The sequence below is a fragment of the Drosophila obscura genome, unplaced genomic scaffold (genome assembly GCF_018151105.1).
Source record: "Drosophila obscura isolate BZ-5 IFL unplaced genomic scaffold, ASM1815110v1 contig_25, whole genome shotgun sequence".
Lineage (NCBI taxonomy): Eukaryota > Metazoa > Arthropoda > Insecta > Diptera > Drosophilidae > Drosophila > Drosophila obscura.
Window position 1 is genome coordinate 2,454,480 of NW_024542812.1, and position 18,100 is coordinate 2,472,579.

At 46.7% G+C, this 18,100-nt stretch overlaps 2 protein-coding genes across 2 annotated transcripts; both read left to right on the top strand.

Annotated features, from left to right (window-relative positions):
* The first annotated feature begins 3,318 nt into the window (after positions 1-3,318).
* LOC111071381 (C-type lectin BfL-1-like) lies at positions 3,319-3,941 on the top strand. Its single transcript, XM_022362681.2, has one exon. The coding sequence runs from the start codon at positions 3,337-3,339 to the stop codon at positions 3,910-3,912; it is 576 nt and encodes a 191-aa protein (XP_022218373.2). The 5' UTR covers positions 3,319-3,336; the 3' UTR covers positions 3,913-3,941.
* Positions 3,942-12,464: 8,523 nt separating this feature from the next.
* Positions 12,465-17,131, top strand: LOC111071341. Its single transcript, XM_022362626.2, has 13 exons — positions 12,465-12,791; positions 13,358-13,465; positions 14,186-14,283; positions 14,345-14,635; positions 14,699-14,935; positions 15,000-15,128; positions 15,417-15,546; positions 15,607-15,729; positions 15,784-15,873; positions 15,935-16,058; positions 16,249-16,461; positions 16,530-16,627; positions 16,690-17,131. The coding sequence occupies exons 1-13, from the start codon at positions 12,465-12,467 to the stop codon at positions 16,843-16,845; spliced, it is 2,124 nt and encodes a 707-aa protein (XP_022218318.1). The 3' UTR covers positions 16,846-17,131.
* The last annotated feature ends 969 nt before the right edge of the window (positions 17,132-18,100 follow it).

Here is an 18,100-nt window from a genome sequence, read left to right on the forward strand (position 1 = left end):
CTTTTCCGCAAACTTAGAGAAGACAAAGGCAAAGGCTCCCCCCTCCCGAGGAGAATTGGACGGGGGAATGAAGCGGAGTTTGCGAGTATCTAAGTACTGAAAATTGTTGCTAATTTGTTTCATCATACCATTGATCAGAATTCGTATTTACAACTGCAACTTCATTTGCCACAGCCACATTCTGTAGATGCATCTGTGAGTGTGCCGTGGGCAGCATCCATTCGAGCATAGATATATACACACACACACACACACACATGGGTGATTTATAGGGACCATGCGTGTCTCGGGGAATGTGAAAAATGAATACGAGATTTATAACATCTGCCTAATTGAATGTTTGATCCTGTGCATAAATAACCAAATTAATGAAAATGATTTTTAATAAATTTCTCAATTGCATGTTTAGCCTGACTGCATCCCGTGCCCTGTGCCCGTGCCAGCTAGACGCTCTGCGGCTCTGCGGCCACAGCGGTGTCCTGCTGTGCATGAGTAATGTTTCTCTATTAGTCGCTGCACCACTCCGGCTAATGGAGGAGCCATGCTGTACGATGGGAGGAAGGACCACGACACAACCAGTGGCCACCGAGGCGGTGACGGTGGACACAGACATGCGGTAGCAGCAGGAGCAGGAGCAGGAGCAGCTGCCTGCGCTGTGTCATTCACCCGCTTAATTATAAAGAAATGCATCCCTTCTGCGGTAATTAATGGCGCCATTCGCAGAGAAGAACATTTTCGTTGGTTTTAGCTCAATTCACAGATAATTGGGGCGGCAACATTGTCGCCCTGTCCCTGTACGAGCAGCGTAAACGTGTCTCTGTCTCTGCCTCCATGTGTCCATGTGTCCATGTGTCCATGTCTCCATGTCGCCATTTCCCTTGCGCTTTTGATTTCCCTTGAATCCCATCTCATCTGAGGCGAACCGCATTGAACCGATCTCATCGCATGGCAATGCCGCGCATAACTTGTGGCATGCCCCGCTTGACAACTTCAATTAACGATTGCCGAGTGCGTGTAATTAGCACATTTCTGTCCTTATATTTATGCGTGTACCTTCCTGCCGCTCTCCTTCTGCGACGTTTACCGAAAATGAAACGAACTACACGAATTTTGCAGTTTTGGCATACCCACTGTTCCACAGACCCCAGACCCCAGACCCATCCACGCACAGAATGCGAGTACATCGAGAGATATCAATCGAAAAAGAGGAAATGGAAGCCGTTTCTCATCGACAGTCCGTTTCTCGGACAGAGTTATGCGTGAGCTGGGGGGGCGGATCGGGGGGAATGGGGGCTGGGGGCACTTCCCTTGACAGGAAAACAACAATAAATATCACCGATTGCGACAGCGACTATGCCTAGGCCAGGGTCTCTGCTTGGAATTTCTAATGCCGCCCGGGCATGGGTTGACTCTCGTTGATGCTACCCTGTAGCACTGGGCGGTCAAAGGGCCTACAGGAACACATAGTAGGGAAAGATACGGATAGCATAAGCCGCCAACTCTCGCAGTGGTCTCAGCCTTCGTGTGGAATATCGCTGGTCTCTGATCGTTGCTCATTTGGGAAAGTACTTGTTCATTAAAATTCCCTTCTCCTTTATTATTGGCATACAGATTAATCCCTTGTACGCATTCGACACGAGGTATCCAAAAGTCGACTTAAATGTATTCAAACACTGCAACATTCCCACGTATTGCTCAGTCAGTCAATGAATTCTTGAGTTTTGATACATGAAAAGAAAAAGGCATAAATCAAAGCAACGCAAATAGCCAGAGGCAATTCTAAATATGCAGAGCTGCAAGTGCGGCACCTGCCGCAGGCCACAGGCCACAAGTCACATGTCTTTGGGTCATGGTTCCCCTAAATAACCAAAATCAATTGAATTGAAATGCAGACCGCGGCGTCCAGACATGACGACAATTTGTCTGCGATAATCCGGGCCGGGAGACACTAATGGTGCGGCACTCGAATTTATAGTTCCGGCTGAGGTCGGGGTGGCAGCGGAGAATCTCCCGGCGAATGGGAGAGATCTCGAAAGTAAAAGTGTGCAAATGGCGGTCTGGTCGCCGTCTGGCCGTGTCTCGGATTGCCTATTGAGGCGCGAGAATGAAAAAACTTACAACAATAGCAGCAATTGGTGGGCAGCGACGGGTGCGGATTTGTCTGTCTGCGTTGGGGCTCGGGGCAATCAAAACCACGTCACGACTACGAGGATGAAATCGAAGCCGCCTCTCCATGTCTTTATCTCTGTCTCTGTCTATCTTCCCGCAGATCCACTGTCCCAAAATCTGGGAGTTGGGAGCTGGCCAGAGACCCGCTTAGCATTCATTGGCCGCTTGCGACACCATCATGCGCGTTTAATTGAATAAAGTTTTGTAAAAGCTTTGTAATTACCTCCGCAGATTTCCGAAACGAACACTCAGATAGCTCAGATAGCTCTGAACTCTGTATAGTATCCACGTACTATGCATAGTGCCCCACCGATACGACTGGGAGGAAAGCTGGAACTGTGAGCGAGGCTTCTCTGGTTGGGCTTCATGTCTGGTCAGGAACCATAATTGAGATGCTTTTGAGGCGATAATAAATTATGAAGGCAAAAACTGAAACAAAAATAAACGGACGATAAACGGGGGGCGAGCTCCCAAGAAAGCGAAATGTGGACCCTCGTCTCTCTCTCTCTCTCTCTCTCTCTCTCTCTGTATCTCTCTCTCTCGTGTTCGTGTTGGTATGGAGAAGTCAAGGCAGAGACGATTAGGCCAGGGATTAGGCCAAGTCTCCAAGCCATAAATTATACATTGTTTTTCTCCTCGGGCCAAAAGCTAACGGGACTGTGCCTCACTAACTGTTAGACAACCCCGCCACATCAGAAAAAGGGAAATCGAAAGTGCACTGAACCCGCTTAAGGATTAGTTTTGAAAAGATTCCATTCGCCAGACTGTCGAAGGTGTTCCTTGAGCGGCAAAGTACAGTTTTGTTTTGCTTTGTTTTGAATTCGTTGGTTGGGGACGCATACAGACAGCACACAGCACACAGCAGACAGCACACAGCAGACAGCATACAGCATTCAGATGATTTTATTTCAGCAAAGGAAAAGTGACAAAGTGAGAAAGTGAGAGACGTCTGAAGAAGCGACTCTGACACTGGTGGCCAATGTGGGTGCCCTCTGATATGGTTTACTAAGCCCCAAGTCCAGCAGATAACTCAGTTGAGTTCGTAAGCGCTTTCGACGTATACTTAATAAATCACACCGCTTATCAGACTGATAACTTATACGTGCCCCCAGCTGATCAGCCCTATAAAAGAGATGGGGGGAGCCAGTCTCTGGTCAGTTAGAAAAAATGTTGTGGCCCAAGATAGTTTCCTTTGCACTGGTCAGCCTATGCCTGGCCAGAGTCCACCTGGCAGCGAACCAGGAGTCCACGACGAGCTGCCCCACGAGCTTCAGCCGAGTGGGGGACAAGTGTCTGTTGGTGGAAGGCAGCTGGAAGAATTGGTTTGAGGGCGACCGCTACTGCCGCACCCTTAACGCCAGCATGCTTAGTATTCGGAACCTGACGGAGTTTAACCTAATCAACAGCTTCCTACCGGAGTTCGCGTCCTCCGAGCTGGAGCTCTGGACATCTGGCAATAGTCTGGGGAACGCTCAGACGAACTACTTCTGGCAGAGCACGGGCAAAGAGGCCACCTACCTTCCCTGGGCCACGGGACAGCCTAAGAAGGCCAGCGGTGACTGCCTCAGTCTGACCGCCAACTTCAGCATGGAAACGGGAGAGGTAGTGTTGGAACCGCACCGCTTGACCGTCAGGAACTGCACTCTCTGGGGTGCCGTCATCTGTGAGACCAAGTTGACGCATTACAAAACAGAGCTATGCCTCAATCCGAATGCATTTTATGAGGCCCAAATACCCGTTTAGAGGAAAATATAAAAATATAAAAATAATAATAGCTCTGTATTATTATCACCTACTTTGTGAGCGAGAGCGGTGAGGCGACCAATTGTCATACGTTGTTGATATTCAATGGCTTGCGATATGCGGCTCATGCCTGTCAAATGATAACTGGAAGATACCCCAATCTCTAAGTGCACCCAAGCCACAACTTCTACGAACCTTATCTGATGAAGCGCCTCCCATTCCCAGTAGCCCAGCTGTTCAGCCTGCTTCGAGCAATTGATCAAATGTGCGCTTGTTCAATTTAAGAAATCAATATTAAACTGCTCACTGCGAATCGAAACAGGGATAGGTCATATGTGCTTGGGGTTCCCTTCCATTCGAGTCTCCTTTGAATATTCCTCAATCTTTCACTTGAAAGTATTTGCCCAAGAATTAATTCACTAATACGGCTAAGAGATAATATTTGTTGATCGGAGGAAGCTCGAAGTCGATCTCGAATCTCCTTGCTCACATAATTTCTTACACAATTGGTGGCTGGTTTCGTAACTAAATATTTTCATATTTCGTCGGTTGGCCAATTGAAAGCGTTTTCTTTGTGGAAAAGTAATTGAGAACTGTCATGCAATCAGATATGATGGCAAATGCAGAGTGGACGGGTACCGGGCACCGGGCACCGGTCGCTTAGATTTGTTGGCACTGTCTGGGGTTTCTATTTCTGTTTCAGTTTCAGTTTCGGCTGGGGCCTGGGACGTGCCTCAGCTTTGAGTGCTTCAGTCAGGCCTGGCATTTTGTGGACAATTAGCAGCATTGCGTGTCCCGTCTGCGCCGTCCGGCAGGGGGGTTGCTGGGCGGTAAGAGCACTCCTAAAACCCGAGACTCGTGAGTAAGCCTCGGCCTAATGGTCAGTCGCTGCAGGGTAACATTTAGGGCCAGACTGGCCTGGGCTCTGCATCCGACTTCCTGGTTACGGTTACAGTGGTCCAGTGCCAGTGCCAGTCTTGTCCCGTCCAGTCCCGTCCGCACTTAACTAGCACATAGATGGATGTGTGTGTGTGTGTGTGTGAACCTCAGCCAGCAGCGTGACTCATAAAACCACGACGATCCGAGAAGATCCGAAAAGAGAGCGGGAAGAGAGCGGGGACAAGACAAAAGAGAACATCGATTTGTGGCAGCGCCTGCGCAAAGCGTGAAATTTATGCGACCCACACGCAGCGCCACTCACGACCGCACCGCTAAAAACGTTCACTGCGATGGGCCAGAAGCAGACGGATTCGAGGCAGATGGGGATGGGGAGCAGTTGGCGCAGTTGGCGCAGTCGGAGCAGTCGGAGCAGCCGGCAAATTTCATTTCTCGCAATAAATCCATGACTGATTTATGTACTGCACAATCGTTACAAATCACAAACGTTTACGTTTGCTGAATGAACGTCCGTCGGTGTCTGCCCGCCCCGCACCGCCCCACCCTTCTTCACAGCGAACGTCTTTGCTTGTCTTGTCTTGGCTTTGTCTGCTGCTTCGTTGTGCATCTGCCACTCGAGAGGGAGCATGTGGTGGCTCCTCCACTCACGTGCTGGCCTTCAGCTTCAATCAGCACAACATCACTCGGAGAGCAGTTCGAATTGCATTTGAATTAATTAAAACTCAAGATGTGCTCGGTCGAAGACACGAATCCGCAGCGGCTCCATTCAGATTTGTCAAATAAATGAGTCTAACTCTGCAGACGGATCTGATCCACCCCCACCACCGACTCCTACTCCTGATAGTTTTCAGTCCCTTCATTCGATCCCAGAACAATTGGTAGTTCGCGTAAGCCAAACTGCAAACTGCAAACTGCAGACTGCAGACTACAGACTGCAAACAACAAGTGACTTGAACAAAATCGATCACCTCCACCGGGGCGAGTGCAATGGCAACTCTGGAATGGCAATGGAGCGGCAGATTTACATACTCGACACTCACGGAGTCAAGACAGGGGCAGAAGCAGAAGCAGATGCAGATTCTGAGAGGATGGCCTATGGTTGCTCTTGGTGTCCACGGTTGGCCACTTAAGTTGACGTCGTCGCGGCGCGACTTCCCGATGCGCTGCTTGATTCTCGCTGCCTGCCCAGAGGCGCATGCCTGGCAAGTGGAAGCAAGATCGCGGCAGTCGAAAGCGGAGTGGTTCGATGAGGAGGGGCGGGAGGAGATCGGTACCGGTACCAAGTTGGGACAAAAAGTATGACTAAATGCATGCAAGGTATTTAAATGAGACATTTCCAGGCTCCATGGCCAGGCTGCGGCATGTGGACAGCTCTGGAGCCAGCGATGGCTTTCCAAATGTTTTAAAAGGGGGTACTAGTACTTAAACCTAGGAATATTGTCCAAGGGTTAGTAAACCATCGATAGAACAGGCTCAGGACGTAACACTGATTGATTTGAAACTTTGAAACTTTCCATAATATTACGTATAGGAGGATCAGTTGGCCAGTCAGCCGAATTTCAGCAGAATTCCTTTTGCGGCTTTGAATGGAAAGGAACGCAGTCTCAGAGTATTTATGATGCGGCGCGCTCTCCTGTACACTCTGCTTATCTGCGGAAATGCGAACTATTTATGTACATTTTGCTGTGGCGGCTGTCACTTTTGGGTGGCTCCTTCCACAGTCATAGTCCAGTCGGAGCCAAGAGTGGAACGAGGAGGGGACGGGAACAGATACAGGTACAGGGACAGGGACAGGGGCATGTATGAGTGTGAGTGTGTGGCCGCAGGCCGTGCTAATTGTGTCGCTAGTGTCAGATTTATGTGGCGCGATCAATCGGTAATATATGCCAGCGAGATCGAGACCCCAACCAAGTCAGAGAGTCGGGTATCAAATTATAATTCAATTTACGAATAGACAAGCCATAGACCACCAGGGGTGGCCGCTAAGCACATTCCGAGGCGGTTGTCGGTCGTCGCGATTGGCTCGTAAATTGTCCAAATTAATTCATAGTGGCACCGATGGCGACACCTACTCGTTGTCACCGTTACACCTCGCCCATCTGCACCGCACCGCACCGCACCACTGCCTACCTCCACCGCAGCGCGTCTTCATCAGCGGCGCAACCGGAATGGAAATGGGCAATCGGCATGGGAGAATGTTCGCTTGGTTCGTTAGTCATAAATTTATAGGCTTTATTGAAACATCAATTTGGACACCATAGCGGACGACACCCGGCCCCGGCCCCGACCGATGCGACGACCAGTTCAAAGTTACCCAATCCAATTGTGTTCGCCGGAAAGAGCTGCACAAGAGCTAGCGACGCACCGCGTGTGGATCTTTGGCCGGAGAGGGAGTTGGAGCCCGGGTTGGGGCTGGTACTGGGGCTGGGGCCGTCAAGGTGGTCCAATGATGCGACCAACAGCAGCGCGGCTCGGCTGGTTCCTTTTTGTTTTGTGTCTTTTTGTGGCTCTTCCACCGCCTAGAACAGGTTTCTGCTCGCCCAAACAGTGTCCGTCTATTCTGTCTGATCATTCGCTTTGCGGATTCCGATTCGAACTCGGATCCAGCCAATCGCCCGAGACTGCCCTGTTAATTTTTAACAATTTTACAGCTAGTTATGCAAATGCTTAGTTTTTTTGTAGAAAAGTCTTGCTCCAGGTAGGGGAAGGGCGGGCATTATTCCGCGATGATCTCATAGCAGCGGATTCAGACCCAGAAGAGGCGGGACCACAAATACTTTTGGAGAACAGCTGCGACCGACGTTCAATATAGAATTATTATTATTTATATTTAATGCTGGATCTGTGGATATCTGTAGCGCACCACCTATCTTTTTCTCTTTCTTTGTATTCCTCGGAATGTTGGATCTGTTTATATCTTCACGGGTGAAGAGCTTTCCCACAGGGAGGGGAACGCCTTGGTAACTGTCTTTCTCTCTCTCTCTCTCTCTCTACCCAACCGAAAAAATATAAATGCATAAAAAACACGGAATATATGCCATTGGCTCCGACTTGCTCTCAGCATTTAAATCCCTCACCAATCATAACAACCATGCCTACTACACCCTACTAACAAGAAACCTTATTACTGATCATTACCATAAAATAATTCTGATTGGGTACAGCATCATGGGGATCAAAGGCAACGAAATGGCAGATCAAGCTGCCAAACACACTCATAAATTGCACTTCATCTACACTCCCAATAACCACACCAAAGACATATCTCAATCCTTAGGAACCTACTCAATAAAGAACAGCAAACTCAAAGAAAAAACACCAAAAAATACACAGCATCCCTTCTAAATATCTACTTCGAAAAACAATCTCCCCAGAAAACAACAAGTAAAAAACAGAATTCGCCTAGGACACACAAAACCAACAAATGCACATCACCTAGACAAAAATCTAATCAGCTGTTGGGCCTACTGCAATAATCCAACCATTAATATTGAACACATTTTTAAATGCTGTCCTTATTCCTCCCACAACAGAGCTCCCATCTTCCCCAATTCTTCTTACAAACTTTACAAAAGTCAAAACCTCAACCTTATAGTACGCTTTTGAAAATTACAAACTTGGAAAGCAAAATATAACTTACTTTAAGAACTAGTATTAAGCAGCCATGTAAAAACACCGAGCTGAAGGCCTAAGAAGCTATTGCTCATTACACACACTTTGTTAGCTCATAGTTTGTACACTATTAATTAGCTTTATATAAGTACAAAAATAAATAAATGTATAGCAAGAGTCAAGGTTTTCAAGCTAAAATAAATTAAATAAATTTAAAAGCCTAAAAAAGGTGAGAGTCTAACAGTCTAGCTGAGAAAAGGTCCATCAGAGATGAAGGAGAATGAAGTTCAACAGTAACCATTTTTTAAATAATTTCTAGTTTAATAATATCCATACATATATCCGCCATGTGTACATCCAAGAAATCTGGCCTGAAATAAAGCTTTCATTACGCATCGCGTCGCTGTCGTGGCCGGTCAGAAATTTTTAATTTTGAAATTCAACGACCATTTTGAGGTGATAGTTGACATTCACAACGGTATCAATTTGCTTGCTACGTTACTCTCAGAATAACTACATCTCCATGGTAACTACATGTTCACAGTGGCGCATCGCAATATCTGGCAGCATTTGGTTTTTCTTCTTCGCAACATCTGGCAACATTTGAATACATCTTAATTTTACGCCAAATGAATATTTTACATATTCGTTTCGTGAAATTTTTGACAGTTCCAGTTCAAGTCCCGCTCTGAATTGAGTTTGATTTCAACATGAACAATAATAATACACTATGTTGATAAGACTTATATTCTCCAAACTATTCTCAATAAGTAATCCGGATCGAAGGACCACAATTGGTGTTGTTGCTGAGAACTGTTTTATTCTCAAAACTTATGCATAACATAATTAAACTAAGACCAACGCTAAGAAAAGAACAAATGTTCTTTTGTCAAGTGGCCTCCTTCAAGTGGACTGTACTATTTATGGGGTGGCCTGGGTCGTTCCTGTTCATGGTTATGAACATCTTGCCCGCGATCCGCTAGAGTTGAGATAACTGCGGGTTTGTAGGCCTCCTTCCAGTGGACTGTATTTTGTGAGCGTTGACTCCTGTTCATGTGCATGAACACACTATAAATAAAATAAATGATAATATGAAAAATTAATTTTTCTTGTTAACGGATGTTCAAGTATATAGAAGTAATTAAAGTAATGGAGATAATTATTATTCAGTATTACTTAGTTGCGCACCATTTGCTGCACTTTGTTGCGCAAAATTTTCTTGCTAGCTGCAAGAGTAAATAATAAAAAAAAAATCAAAGCTGAGGAAGAAGAAGGTTTTTCACGTGTAAAACAATTAGCAATGGTGAATATAGACTATAATCTATATCTTCTATAGATATACATATCTATATAAATAAAAATCTCGTGTCACGGTGTTTGTGGTTGAACTCCACCCAAACAGCTCTACCGATTTCGTATGTATGTTTTTAACTATAGCAATGCCAGGAAGATGCGAAATAGTAGAGGAGAAAAAACAGACGACCGAATCCAACAAGATAACGAAAATGTGCGTGTGAGCATGTCGCAATTGAGCGACTCTCAATTACAAGAGGCACAAGATGATCGAAATCAGACACAAATATTGGAACTGAGACAAGGACAGGTACATAGAAAATTACCGAAATAACCAACGAGTACATCGAGGATGTACTTACACTTCGCTCCTTTGTATTGCATTCGAGTACGAGCCAGATGAGTAATATTCCGCTCATCCGTGCAGGTAACCTGAAAGTGACAAAATTTCAATTCGCCAAAAGCCGGCGAGCTAGACGACCTATTGAATGAACACAATGCGTGAATGAATGCACATTCCATCCGAAATTACGCGTAGCAATAACTAAATAGAACAAGCGTCACCTGTAGATATGCACTTTGGAACAACTATTCGACTTTCCAATGAGTTTTTTACGCATTGCTTCATTGAGAGATTCCGCCAGCACATCCGGGCATTCAAGCCAACAGCCCACAGTTCCCCACAGGAAGCCCCAGATTTTCTTATCACAAACTTGAAGCCTCTGTCAAAAAATCGCTGGAGCAACCATACACGGGTCGACGGTCATTACCGAAACCATCAATCTACCTTAATTAGATTAAATTTACCTTAATTATAGAGTTTCTTTTAATTTGAAATTAATATGGGCGCCAAATGAAATGATGAGCCTTTTCTTGACCGTCAGGTGTCTCTGTTGATAGGAGTTACATCGATGTATATGTAGTTGCCATGTAGGAAAACCTGAAAATTATAAAACTTGAAAAACTTTAACGAAGTTCAGGGGAAAGATATCCTGGTAATTTCTTTTGTAGGGAAATGTTTGGATCTGCAGGGCAAATTTACAAAGAATCTTATTTTCTCCGATTTAACCTTTTGTTAACTTTTTTTTTAAATATTTTTTTAATGGTTGAGTGTGTTAGTGGATCAAGATTAACTTATTCAGTTAATCGTATTGCATTGCAATACCCGGTACGCTGGATTACAGCGGTTTATTAATACCGAAGTTTATGTAGCCATGTCTGTCTGTCCATCTGTTCGCTTGCCGTCTTAATCTCAGAGACTACACATAAGAGCTACTGCAATGGAATTTTGTCTGCAAATTGGAACAATATTACACCCAAAATGAGGATAACGAATTCCCGTTGCTGCGTATCAAATAGTTTACCAGAAACAGAACAGATATTTAGCCTCGGCCAATCTAAAAGCTTTTTCAGCTCCAGTGTGCGCGAAGTCCGACAGCGAAGTCGGACATTCGCGCAGCGCTGTATCGGGGGCGATGGGTGGTTGTGTGGCTCGCTTTTGGCCCAAAAGGACATCTACTATAAACAGGCGAAACTCAACAGGTTTAAGCTCAGTTGGCTCTGGGCGCTGCTCGAGTTCAATCGCGAAACCGAAGGAGGAATCCAAGTAACTCGCAAATACCGACAGTAAAATTTCGCGACGTACGGTACATTCCGGGCTCTCTCCGCTAATAGATAATTGAATTTTTTGTCATTGTGTTGTGAGAAATTTAATGCTGTGTGGAGGCCGTGCAATAAACATTAAAGGAACTTTTTATGTGCGTGTTGTGCGATTGATTGGAAATGCGCTGGGAGACAGTCGCGATTCGTGTGAAGAACAGGCCGAGTTTGGAACGAGTGACTGCTTTAGCTGCAGCTGCAGCCTACGATATAATGGGAATTGTTCTTGCTTATCCGACTGTAGCCATATACACATGTGTAGTACATAGATAGCATGACTTAATGGCAATTTGTCAAGACAATTAAAACTTTAATCAATAAATGTGCTCTTGAGAAGTGTGAAAAGTAAACAGACCTGTCAGGGCTACAACAAAGAGGGAAGGATGAAGGATGTGTGTCCACATAGATACGATATACACAGAGGGCACACAGAGGGACACACGGGACAGTGGAACAATAGGAGAGACGGACACAGGACAGAGGACAGTGCGACCATCGCATAAATTGTTTACTTTGTCGTTACACTGAGCGAAAAGGGGCGACGATTGCCGCCAGCCTGGGGGAGCAATCAAATGTGCTTTCAATTAAACTCAAAGTCCCAACCCCTTTTCACCAGCCCCAGTCCCCCCCGCACAGCGAGAGCTTCCTTGCCTGGTGGCTCATCCATCAAATTTGTTGTCCTGACGCTTGGACTCATGTGTCGGGGGTGGGGTGGACTAAGGCAAAGGGAAAGGGCGACAGCGGAGGCGGAGGCGTGGTCCGGCTACCCATATGTGTTTATCTGCCATTCTTTGCAATCATTATACGCGCCCTCCTCATTACGGCCCCATTGAAACTCAACAAGTGTCGCGCAGTCAAACTATCAGATACAAATTGAACACGCACCAATTATGTAAGGCTAACATTTACAGTTACATTTGCAGTTCCAGCTCCAGCAGCAGCAGCAGCTCCATCTCGAGCTATCATCATTTGTGTTTATGAGGACGTCTGCATCTCATATATGTAGATAGATACTCGTGCCACACATGCTCGCCCGAACAATCAGCAATATGCTAAATGGAAAAGCGCACAAATTGAATGCGGACAGCGCCATGCAGCCGGACGAGGAAAGCCCGGACCCGGACCCGGGCGCAGCAGGCGCCAGCGGCAGCAGCAGGTCCACCACCACCATTACCCGCGTTAAGATCGACATTAGTAGCTGCCCCTCGACTAATCCGACAACTGCTGACGACCCTTCGGCAGGCGGAGGCACCCACCACCTCCTTATGGTGCCCACACACCACAATCTGCAGCTCGATAAAATTTCCGTACGCTCGATTAGTTCCGAGGATATATCGAATGGCGGCACCGGTAGGTGCTGCAACGCCGCAGCCCGTAATCCGGCCATAAAAACGGGGCGACGCTTGCAGCTGATGCAGGTGAGACACCTTCATAGACACGTACATTGATGCAGATGCAGATGGCAGAGGGACATACATACTCGTATTTATGTTTATATCTGGAGCAGCATTAATTAGCGAATACGCATGCATCTTAATTAGCCGGACTGGTCAGAGTCACGTGCCACTGTGCGCCACAGACCAGACCCTCTAATGAAGTGTCGCGATTAGCTTGCCACGATAAACACTAATCACGATTCCTTACCTACTTTGCCCCAGTCAGCGATGAGACTGCGGATGGTTAGGTCTGGCCTGGACAAGCAAGCATTGACGCCAAATGAAAATATATGTATATAGTATCGACTGCACAGTGGGCCCCCGCGTAAAGATCTAAGGAAATCCTTTGCCTAGCCCGATTTACTGTTTCGTATTCGTTCTTGTCTCCAGAAAATTTAAGTGCCCACGAAAAAATCTACGAACAGCTTTTAATATTTTCAAACATGTTCAATTGCCCTGATCCTGGCTCCTTGGGGCCCATATACTCGTACTCGTGCTCTTATAGCATGCAACACTGCGCTCTCATTGACATGCGAATCTTCTTCCAGATGATAATTCTACCATTTATACCAATATTGGCATTGATTGTGCAAACTTCGGTGACACTGCAAGAGATTCTGGAGTACCGAGCCGCCGTGGCTGACATCGAGACGCAGGTGAGTCCCAACCAACCGAATCAAAGCAGCCACACAGACGGCTCTGAGCATAGGTTCTGCCCGAGTCGGGTCCCCTCGAAGGCGTAATTAAAATTTATTGCTGAAATTCAATCATCCGCCAAGTACTTACTATATGTATGTTAGAGAGGGTTGGTCTCTGGTCTCCGGGCTCTGCTCTGTGGTCAATGGTCACTTGACCATGCGGGACAGAAGTAAGCATAGAATCCTCCGCAAATATTTGTTTGTTCAGGTAAGTGCCACCTCATGGGTCACGGTGCCTCGTGCACAGAGCCGAGCCCGGGCCTCAGCGTTCGTCCTTTACACCCCGCCCTGGCGTCTATCTATAATGCAAATGCGTCTTCCGTGGAAAATGTGAAAGAGAGAATGGAAAAATGCTGTATGTGAGGACGGGCAGGCAGAGACTGGGGCCAAAGTGAATTGATAAGGACGCAATGCGAATATTCCACAGCAACAGTTGCACGAGCAAGTGATGGGCCACCAAGTAGGGGCTGGGGCACAGGGGTAGGTTGGGCTTATGACAAGTGGCTGGGAGTGGATGGTGGGGGACTTTGAATGGGGTCACGTAGTTATAATGCAAAACAGACGATACGATAAACAAATCAAGAGGAGAACAGGGGGCTTAAAGGTGGAATTTTCCATTCAAAGTGCTTGTGCTGGGGCGCGATGTTCAATCGATGAATCGATCCTCTACCCCCGTAGGTGACCATTGCAACGGACCTTGGAAAGGTGGTCACGCGACTGCAGCTGGAGCGCTCCGAGGTGGCCTTCTACATCTTCACCAACGGCAGCAAGCAGCGGTGAGTGCTCAGCCAACTAAACCTCATCCCGTTCCTGTTCTGAGGGTCCATTCTGGTTCAGGGCCAATCTGACTCAGCGTTTCGCCATCACGGACCACGCTCTGAACAACATGACCACCTGGAGCGAGATCAGCGTGCCAACGGCGCCAGACGAGGATGAGGACGACCGAGAGATGATGCTGAACCGAAATGACTTCCAAAGCCGGTTGAATGAGTTCCGCGACCGTGTGCGCTTCGAGCCCGAGGAGAGCTCCATCACGGAGGTCATGAACTGGTACACATCCATAAACCGCGGACTGCTGCACCACCTAAACGAGCAGATAAAGGAGACGGACAACAGTGGCGTGTGGCGGTGAGTCCGCTTCCAAAGGCAGCTATCCTAATACCAACTGTAAGTGTTCCCACACCCTTGCAGATATCTCGTAGGATTCAAGAACCTGCTGAAGAGCATCGAGTGCCAGAACATTGCGACCTCTTTCGGCATACGCTACTACGGACGTGGCTCGCTGACAGCCGAGAACTTTGTCTCCTACGTGCGCTACGAGTTCTTGGCGCGCGAATTGATCAACTCCACCCTGAACTACGCGCCCATGTTGAAGAACATGTACACCAACATAACCAGAACCAAGAAGTTCCATCGCGCCAAGCAAATGTTCGTATCAGGTCGTATCAGGTCGCACCTGACCGTCCCATCTGACCCAAGCTCTATTCTGCAGGAGCAACACTCTGCTGAAGAACAATCCGAATGTCTCGAACGAACGCAGCGCCATCGAGTACTACGAGCTGATGAATAACTACACAGACGATCTGAGAATACTGCAGAAGGCTCTCCGACGTCAGATCAAGTTAGTTATTCCGATAAACCCCAAAAGATTCCTTTCCTTTTTTCTTTCCCATGCCAGTTTACGTTTTGACCACCATCATTCTGTGGTTCGATCAACAGTTATCGATCAGATTAGATTAGCTATTTCCCCCCATTCTGACGCACCTCATAAATTTTGATTCCCCTTCCAAACGAACTAGAATTCTTAGTACCACTTTTCGAATCAGTTCTGTGAAAGGGGGCGGTGCAACAGGGTGGTCCTCAACTTGTTGACTTTTGGTTTTCTTCGCTTGTTTTTCTACTTATTCAGGGAGTATGTGGACAAGACTCTGGTGGAGGCTGACCGAAAGGAGGCCATCGGTATCGCCATTCTCGTCGTCGTCCTGCTTGTGTCGCCCGTAATCATCATTTTGGTGCGGAATGCAGCTGCCACAATACAGGTGAGGGGAATGTTAGCCCCCCATAGAGGACCCCTGACTGACTTTCATTTTCACATGCAGCACTACGCCCTGAATCTCTCCCAGAAGGCAAAGGAGCTGAAGCGGGAGAAGCGCAAAAGTGACTCACTGCTTTTCCAGATGCTGCCCCCCAGCGTGGCCATGCAGCTGAAGCAGACGCAACAGGTGAGTAGAGGTTGGCACCCACCCTTTAAGCAGACCTAATTGAATACTTGGCAGGTTCCCGCGGAGCTCTACGAGGCAGTTACCATTTACTTCAGTGACATTGTGGGTTTCACCGAAATCGCCGCGGAATGCACCCCGCTGGAGGTGACTGCAGAGCACGGGGGCAGCTTAAAAGGGCCATCTAAAGATTTCGTATTGCTTGCAGGTAGTGACCTTTCTCAACTCGATCTATCGCGTGTTTGACGAACGCATCGAATGCTACGACGTCTATAAAGTGGAGACCATCGGCGACTCCTACATGGTGGCATCCGGTCTGCCCGTGAAGAACGGTAATTTATGCAAATGTCGCTGTCACTCAGCCAGCCGTTGACAAGCATCGACCCAAGTCCCTATACTGACAAGGATTTTCGCTAATTTAACTTTTATTTGTTCCCATGCGCCATAATTTATGCCATGGAATTTTTTTTGTATTCTCCACACATCCCGCAACCACAACCCAACCGCCACCCACCGTTTCAGGGAACAAGCACATCACCGAGATAGCAACAATGGCGCTTGATTTGCTGGACGCATCGTCAGTGTTTCGCATCCCCAGGGCCGGCGAGGAGTTTGTTCAGATACGGTGCGGCGTGCACACCGGACCCGTGGTGGCTGGCATCGTGGGCACAAAGATGCCGCGCTACTGCCTATTTGGGGACACGGTGAACACGGCCTCGCGCATGGAGAGCACAGGCGAGGCGATACATTACCCAATTTTATTACATATTAATAAATAAATAAACTTTAAAATTTATAAACAGGCGAGGCCCACAAAATACATATCACCGAGGAGATGCACGACTTGCTGCAACGGGTGGGTGGGTTTAAGACAGAGCATCGCGGCCTCATCGATGTGAAGGTTGGTTCCACCTACTCCCCCCGAAGACTCTCGAGTTTCAATCTGGCTTCATTCCATTCCAGGGCAAGGGGCTGATGAGCACCTACTGGCTGACATGCAAGGATGGGCCTGTACGGTTGCGTGAGGAGATCTCCTGGCGAGCGGACATGCAACCGGTATTCCTGGATCATCTCAAGTTGCACCCGCCAATTGACTACAAGCTTCCAAAGCGAAAATAAGTCGCTTGGCTTACTAATACATACATATGTCTAACCTAGGCCAAATTACTGTTATCTTATCCATACACGTATCCGTGTAAAGCTGTGCGCGTATGTCGGTGTCGCTGTCGCTGTCGGCTCTCCCTTTCTGTTGCTTTTGCTCTGCTCTCAATCTCAGTGTGTATGTGTCAATGTCCTAGAATCCCTAAGTCTGTTCCACATTTCTTCTTCTTTGACGCTTTGACGCCCATGCGTCTCCATATAGTCAGCAACGTGAATAACGAGAATGAAAAACATGAAATACATACCTGCAATTTATAAACTAAATATCTTTCCAACAAAGCAATTGGGGTTTCCCACATCTGGACCAATGAATATAGCAAATACCGACAGTTGTTGACATCTAAAAATCAAATCCGACAAAGGACTATCTTAGGGAGCTGAACATATTAAGCGCATAATACCGCATTTTTTAAAAAGGTGTAATATGTGGATATTTTGCTTTTCTAATTGGCAAGTAGCGAACATTTTTACAGACCATTTATCGGCGTATCAGAATCTGTGCTATCGGTGCTGCCACAAAATAGCTGCAGGGTGTGCAAGCAGGACGAGGTTAGGTTCGTAGAATGCCATGAGAAAGTCTCATTAACATTTTACTATCGATCATGGATCCTCCAACTAGAATTTATGTTGAGAGCTATCTCAACGAAATCTTGCAGCTTAGAGCCTTTTCAAACTGGACGCGTTTTCTATCGATATCGGAATAGACGCAATGAAACAGAAAAGGCGTTCCGTTCACATTGGCAGACGTTAAGCTATTTTTTTTTCTCGTTTTCTGAGGTTTCTGAGGTTCCAGTCACACTCGACAAAACAAATCAAGTGAAATATTTATTTTTCCATATATTAACATACTTTTCAAAATGACCGCCAAACTCCATTTAGCGCACAAACATTTTTCGCTCCCAAATCGTGGTGGGTTTTCAAAATTTGCTCTCTTTCAGCAACATGAGAATGTTGCACAGCATTGTTGTGCAACTTTGGTAGTTTTTCTTCTTCTTCCTGTTTAACGAGTTTTTTTTCTTCTTCTTCCTGTTTGACGAGTTTTTTTCTTTTTCTTCCTGTTTGACGATTTTTATTTTTGACTTCGCGTTTCGACTTCGAATTCGAATAGTTATTTTATGGTTATATTATGGATTAGATTATAGAATAGACATATTGTTTGTAATTTCAGGCTCCAATTAATGCAGAAACTAGTCAGTCTCTGTTTGAAAGATAT

Coding starts and splice junctions, on each gene's coding strand:
- LOC111071381 (XM_022362681.2), top strand. CDS start 3,337: ATGTTGTGGCCCAAGATAGTTTCCTTTGCACTGGTCAGCCTATGCCTG.
- LOC111071341 (XM_022362626.2), top strand. CDS start 12,465: ATGCAGCCGGACGAGGAAAGCCCGGACCCGGACCCGGGCGCAGCAGGC. Junction 15,129..15,416: donor GCTCTCCGACGTCAGATCAA/GTTAGTTATTCC, acceptor CTACTTATTCAG/GGAGTATGTGGACAAGACTC. Junction 16,462..16,529: donor CTCGCGCATGGAGAGCACAG/GCGAGGCGATAC, acceptor ATTTATAAACAG/GCGAGGCCCACAAAATACAT.